Consider the following 7,122-nt stretch of genomic DNA (forward strand, 5'->3'; position numbering starts at 1 on the left):
ACCATCATTCAACTATTAAATTTTCAAACAAGCACCTTCATACTATCACTTGTGCTGCCCCACATGCTTGGGAGGAGCTCCCCATTAACACTGAACTGCCATCTCATTGTCCGCCTTCAAAACTTTCCTTGAAACTCTCCTTTGCCATGATGCCTACAAAAAAAAAAATCAAGAACTGTTATGCTGAGACCACTGCCTCTCATACCGACCAGTATTGTCTCATTGTTTCCCTGTATTCCCTTGTCTGCCTGTTTCCATCAATTGTCTCTTTTCTTATAAGATTATAAACTCTTTGGGGCAGGAGATCATCATTTTCTTCTGTGTTTGTACAGCACCTAGCACAATAGTGTCCTGGGTCATGCCCAGGGATCCTAGGTGCTTGGGAATGCCACTACTCTCTATTAAATAATAGTCCAGACGTGTGGGTGGAGAACTGGGGACTTGAGGAAGAGTATATTTCTGCAGGGGCCAGAAGAGGGGCTCTAGGGGACATTGGAATGGGAGTTTGCTGGGCCTCCGCAAGAAAGCAATCAGAAATAATCCATATCAACCTTAACAGTTATCCATGTGAGTAAATATTGGCACTGGTACATATTTATTTAAAAAGCTGGGAAATCCCCAAACAAAATAGAATTAATTTTGGTTTCAGGTTGCTAGACTGCATATTCCTCCAACGGTCCAGCACAAACTGGAAAAAGGACAAAATAAACATTTAAGTCATTCAACTGCCTGTATATACTACACTAACCGGTTCCCCTTTTTACCTCAACTACCTCTCTTTTACCACCCACAGCCAACATATCTCTGGTCTCATCCTAAAGAAACAATAGGCAGCCTTAACTCTAACCAAAAATATAATACAAAACACAGATATGCATACATAAACTCTGTAATTTCTATATTCTATTACTACCAATCCTTACAACACAGTTCACTCATTCACATAACTTTTCCGAAACATTATAGGATCTCAAAGCAGTCTTTGCAGTCTTACACCCAAGCTAATTTACAGTGTTTTGTACTGGTATATAGTTCATGACTTGCGCATACGATGTAAATTAGAAAAGCCACACCAACCATTATTAATGATCAAAACACAGGAACATACAACCAATAAACATGGCCACAGTTCAAGGGTGTGTGTATATGCATATATTTTTAACTCTCTAGATGTCTATTTGTTCACTATCGAAATACATACCTCTCTCTGTACATATATTAAATATATGCTTATGTGTCTGTGCAAACAGATGTTTCTCTAGATACATGTAAATTATCTGTATATATGCAAACACCTCTTTGGGTACATGTATTGAATCTATATTGCCTGGGTAGATATTTACATTGCTAAATATGGATATATTAATAGACATGCGGACTCTACATAGATAATGTAGAGTCCACATGTGTTAGCAAATATATCTTTGTGCATATCTGTATACAGAGATTGTATCTTTCTATGTACATATCCTCTATATGTACAGATTTATTTTTGCATACAGGTAGTGAATGTATACTGTTATACTGATATTTCTCTTACTAGTTTCAGAGTAGCAGCCGTGTTAGTCTGTATCCGTAAAAAGAACAGGCGTACTTGTGGCACCTTAGAGACTAACAAATTTATTGGAGCATAAGCTTTCATGGGCTACAGCCCACTTCATCGGATGCATAGAATGGAACTAGATACAGCAGAGCTATAGATAAATATTGAGCTCCCTGTCTACGTATGAATTCTTTATTGGCCATGGACAGAGGATTTTCCGTGTAGGCATACTTATACTCGATTGGTATAAGCCTGCCTGTAGAAGTAGTAACGTGTGTGTGGATAGTTCTCACTTTGTATACAGCATTCATTATTTATACACGCGTGCACCCTAATGTGCATGCTCAGATACGTTTTGTCTCTCTTCATAACCCCTTCTCTCGAAGTACAAGTCCTGACATGTCTATGCCTCTCCTATATTTCACTGAGCTATAGCTTATATATCTATATATGTATGTATTGCACAAGCCCTTCCCCCAGGCGCCGCATCCGCCGCTCTCAGCCCCAGACGTTCTGTCCCAGGCAGCTGCCGCCTCCCAGCGCCTCTCGCCTCCCCGCTCTATTTGTTTACAATCAGATTACGTCACCCCTCCCCGGACCCCGCCCTCCCGAACACACGTCACAATGGTGCGATCGCGGGATTGGTGGCTGAGGGTTCCCGGCCCCGGCCATCCCCGACGCCATTTCCGTCCGGCGGCGGCTATAAGAGGCGGCGCACGGAGGCGGCTCTCCTTGTCCCTCGCAGCAGGAGATGCTCGCTGTTTTGCCGGTGTCGCCGCCGCCGCTGCTGTTGCCGCCGCCCCCCTGTCTGAGGAGGGGGCCCCCGCCCCCCCGGGATGTGAGCAGGGGTGCGCTGCTCTCTTGACCCCGCGTTAGAGCCGCGCCCGCCGCCCCCATGCATCCCGCCCTGTACACCCGGGCCAGCATGATACGCGAGATCGCCGCGGCCGTGGGCTTCATCTCCAAGTTCCTGCGCACCAAGGGGCTGATGAACGAGCGGCAGCTGCAGACTTTCAGCCAGAGCCTGCAGGAGCTGCTGGCAGGTGAGGGGCGGCGCCGCGCGGCCCGGGGCTGCTGTGGCGAGCGGGGCGCCGTCCTCCGCCCGTGCTGCCCGCGTCCGCCGGGCCTGGGCGGTGCGGGGGAGTCACCCTGCCTCCCGCTCGGAGGTGGTCGCTGGACGCTGGGCCCCACAGGAGCCGCCCCCGTACCTGTTGGGGCGCAGTGCCGCCTCCCCCCCGGGATGGCTCCCCACACGGGATCCCTTCTCCCCCCCCGGGCTGTTGGGGCGCAGTGTGCGTCCCGTGGGGGCTCCCCACACGGGATCCCTTCTCCCCCCCCCCCCGGGCTGTTGGGGCGCAGTGTGCGTCCCGTGGGGGCTCCCCACACGGGATCCCTTCTCCCCCCCCCCCGGGCTGTTGGGGCGCAGTGTGCGTCCCGTGGGGGCTCCCCACACGGGATCCCTTCTCCCCCCCCCCGGGCTGTTGGGGCGCAGTGTGCGTCCCGTGGGGGCTCCCCACACGGGATCCCTTCTCCCCCCCCCCCCCCCGGCGGTTGGGGCGCAGTGTGCGTCCCGTGGGGGCTCCCCACACGGGATCCCTTCTCCCCCCCCCCCGGGCGGTTGGGGCGCAGTGTGCGTCCCGTGGGGGCTCCCCACACGGGATCCCTTCTCCCCCCCCCCCCCCCGGGCTGTTGGGGCGCAGTGTGCGTCCCGTGGGGGCTCCCCACACGGGATCCCTTCTCCCCCCCCCGGGCTGTTGGGGCGCAGTGTGCGTCCCGTGGGGGCTCCCCACACGGGATCCCTTCTCCCCCCCCCCCCGGGCTGTTGGGGCGCAGTGTGCGTCCCGTGGGGGCTCCCCACACGGGATCCCTTCTCCCCCCCCCCCGGGCTGTTGGGGCGCAGTGTGCGTCCCGTGGGGGCTCCCCACACGGGATCCCTTCTCCCCCCCCCCCGGGCTGTTGGGGCGCAGTGTGCGTCCCGTGGGGGCTCCCCACACGGGATCCCTTCTCCCCCCCCGGGCTGTTGGGGCGCAGTGTGCGTCCCGTGGACTCCGCACACGGGATCCCTTCCCCCCCCGGGCTGTTGGCCCGCCTTGGATCCCTTTATTTCCCCATCCCCGAAGCTCCATTTGCCCCAAGTGTTCTTACAAGCCCTAGTTATTCTGCTTGCCTCTTTCCCGGTACCTAACACAACCGCCCTTCCTCCTTGCCCTTTTGTCACTTTCCAGTTCCTAAACCAGGCCTCTAATCTGTATCTTTGTCCTGAGACAAAGACACACAACTGGCTTCTGGGAAGAAACCTCTCCAGCGTTTTAAAACTCTGCAGTTTTATACAGTGCCTGAGTTTGTTTGAGACAGGAATGTTTTTTAGAAAGCCACAATATCTGATAGTGTAGTCAACCAACATCATGTATCTTGTTTTGGTTTCTAGTATTATAATACAATAAAATAGTTTTTACATATGGAAAATCAGGGTCCCTTCCTGGCTGCTTACCAAGGTGGTGGAGAAGGGGGAGGGATTTAAAGGGAAGCATCTTAAGTTTTACAAAAGTCTGTTTGGAGAAAGACAGATAACAAAAGGAAAAGGAGTACTAGTGGCACCTTAGAGACTAACTAATTTATTTGAGCATAAGCTTTCGTGAACTACAGCTCACTTCATCGGATGCATTCAGTTTCCATGCTGAATGCATCCAATGAAATGAGCTGTAGTTCACGAAAGCTTATGCTCAAATAAATTGGTTAGTCTCTAAGTTGCCACTAGTACTCCTTTTCTTTTTGTGAATACAGACTAACAGGGCTGCTACTCTGAAACCAGACAGATAACAGAATCTCTGAAAGCAATCTGCACTTTGTGATGTGCCGAAAACCCCATTCAGTTACAAGCGTAAAATGTATTTAAATTGTTTTTATATCTGAAAATATATTATGGAAATGGGAGTCTGGTTTCTTCAGGACCTGTTTTCTAGAAAATGCACTATAGAAATCTTTCTGTTGTGGTAGCCTTCAAAGGCACCATTCAGGGTCCTTTGTCCTAGGTGCTATACAACTCCATAGGAAAATGTGATTCTTTCCCTATACAGTTTCTGATCCAAGGGCCAGGTTCTGATATATTTCAGTGGCCTTACCCAGCTACTTGGGTAACTATGGTGAGTAGAGGTATCAGAATTTAGACCTAGGACAACAAGCCCTATAGAGAGGTATGCAGTAAGATGAACATTCAAAATACATAAGGTCTTTATTTTAAATTGCCAGTCTGTTTTCCCTTTTATAGTTTTCATTAGCAGTACTTGCAATGGGAAAACAACGCTGAAATGTATCAACATGCTATTTAACTGTATTTTTCCTCTAAAAGTTGAAAATATTAATAATTTGGGATAACTGAAGCCCATAAACTTCTTACTGCTTCACAGCTTGATACTCTGGTTTTGTAATGTGTCATGCTTATAGTATAGGTGCATGTTATACGGAGTATTTGAATCATTTTTAAAAACGTGTTGAGTAAAAGTAATGACTTAGTTGTAGTTAACTCTTGAAAAATACTTGCCACATGAGATCACAGTAGGTAGTGTAAATTACCTCCCAAATATTTAAGAGCTCATCTTGAGTTTTTCCACTGTCTTTCAGGTGTACAGTTTATAATAATGTTAGATGTTCTAACAATGTTAGTCACTTACTGAGCTGGAAAAATCAAATCTCCTGACACTGTCAGGTGTGAAATGGGTAAAAAATTAGTGAACATGACAATCCTAGTACGTCTTTCTGACTCTGTTATCTAGAGCTAAGCAGCAAAATCTTTTTTTTTCCCCCTTATTCTGTAGAGCATTATAAACATCACTGGTTCCCAGAAAAGCCGTGCAAAGGATCAGGTTACCGTTGTATCCGGATCAACCATAAAATGGATCCTCTGATTGGACAGGCAGCACAACGGATTGGACTGAGCGGTCAGGAACTGTTCCGGCTTCTTCCAAGTGAACTCACTCTATGGGTTGACCCCTATGAAGTCTCCTATCGTATTGGAGAGGATGGCTCGATCTGTGTGCTGTATGAAGCTGCACCAGCAGGAGGTAGCCAAAATAACACCAACATGCAAATGGTAGACAGCAGAATAAGCTGTAAGGAGGAACTTCTCTTGGGCAGAACCAGCCCTTCCAAAAACTACAATATGATGACTGTATCAGGTTAAGATATAGTCTATGGATGGATCACCTTAAAATGGATGGATAAAATTGGTTTTTACTTTGGGTGGGCTCCTCTGGGGATGGATTATGGAATTTAAACCATGTCACAGCTGTGAAGATCTGGCACACAATAGAGTGGTAAACTTTCAAGTGACAGTGCCGTAGTTTGGACAGTACCTTTTCAGTGATTTAATAGCCTGTGAGTCAGAACGATCACTTTATTTGCTAGGGAGTGAAGAAGTCCAAGGAAGGTTTCAGTTTCTCCCAGACATCTTACTTTTTACACAAATTATTTCAATCCAAATCTGTATTTATAAAGTTACTCTCTGCAGTTGGTCTTGCAGAGGAAATTTGCACTATTACATTTACAAATTGTTACATTTTTGGCAGCTCAGTAACAAGACTTGTTATAAACATGATAGTACTGGAAATTTTCTGACTTTTACCTAGCACTTACAATATGTATAAATGTACATAAAACAAACTGGTAAGCATGACCTGGGGAAATGGTCAGATCTTCATATTGTGTATTGGCCTTGAAAGTAACAAGTGACCAGAATCTGCCATGGCAACAGGCTTTAAAAAAAGACCATATAAAGACACTGTCTGAACTGTGGTGTTAGCACCAGCCAGCTATCTGTACATTTGCTAGCTTGTAGTTTTCTAAGACTGAGTAAACTTCTTATTTTTAGAAAGTGGAGGTCTGGTTTGTAATTTCCTTGTATGTAATTGGGTAAAAGTTTTTTCCACAAACCACCATCTATTTTGTGAACTTTGTTAGTCATCTTTTATTTGGTAAATTATGAACTGGTGTAAATTTGTACAGTTCATGTATATTGATTGTGGCAAAGTTGTACAGATTTCTATATTTTGGATGAGAAATTTTTCTTCTCTCTATAATAAATTGTTTCCTATCTTGGCATTTTAATTAATCTCTTGTCGTGATTATATAGGATCAGGCAAACGATTTATTCTCCCAGTAGATGTAAAATAGGTACTGTTCTCTAAAGGATAAGACCATCAATGGCATGCTGTTGGGAAACACTTGATACAGCCATGGATTAATGAAGATCACTTGTATACAAACATTTGGGAAGTCTAGGCAAACACAGTATTTTAACATGTCACTTTCATACCTTTTTAAAATCAGTCATAATATGGAAATAACTTCAGGGCCAATAATTCCAGGATATGAGGAAAAGGGACAAATAACATTCACCAAAGATGACTTGAATAAATCCAGAGGATTAAAGTTTACATGGCTTCCTGATGAAGTGAGGATATAGCAAACTTAAGTGTCCATTTTGATCCACCTTTGGGGAAGAAAAGTTCTCAATTCTTTCCTGATGGATTCATTGCTCTATTAGGTGTTCCTGGGACAAATGTCCCGTAGCCTTAAGAGCA

At 46.2% G+C, this 7,122-nt stretch overlaps 1 protein-coding gene across 1 annotated transcript; it reads left to right on the plus strand.

The window, feature by feature from the left end:
* The first annotated feature begins 2,190 nt into the window (after nt 1–2,190).
* Nucleotides 2,191–6,646, plus strand: BTG1 (BTG anti-proliferation factor 1). The gene is made up of 2 exons (XM_037885263.2): nt 2,191–2,586; nt 5,359–6,646. The coding sequence occupies exons 1-2, from the start codon at nt 2,439–2,441 to the stop codon at nt 5,721–5,723; spliced, it is 513 nt and encodes a 170-aa protein (XP_037741191.1). The 5' UTR covers nt 2,191–2,438; the 3' UTR covers nt 5,724–6,646.
* Nucleotides 6,647–7,122: the final 476 nt, after the last annotated feature.

This window comes from Chelonia mydas, chromosome 1 (assembly GCF_015237465.2).
Source record: "Chelonia mydas isolate rCheMyd1 chromosome 1, rCheMyd1.pri.v2, whole genome shotgun sequence".
NCBI classification, from domain to species: domain Eukaryota; kingdom Metazoa; phylum Chordata; order Testudines; family Cheloniidae; genus Chelonia; species Chelonia mydas.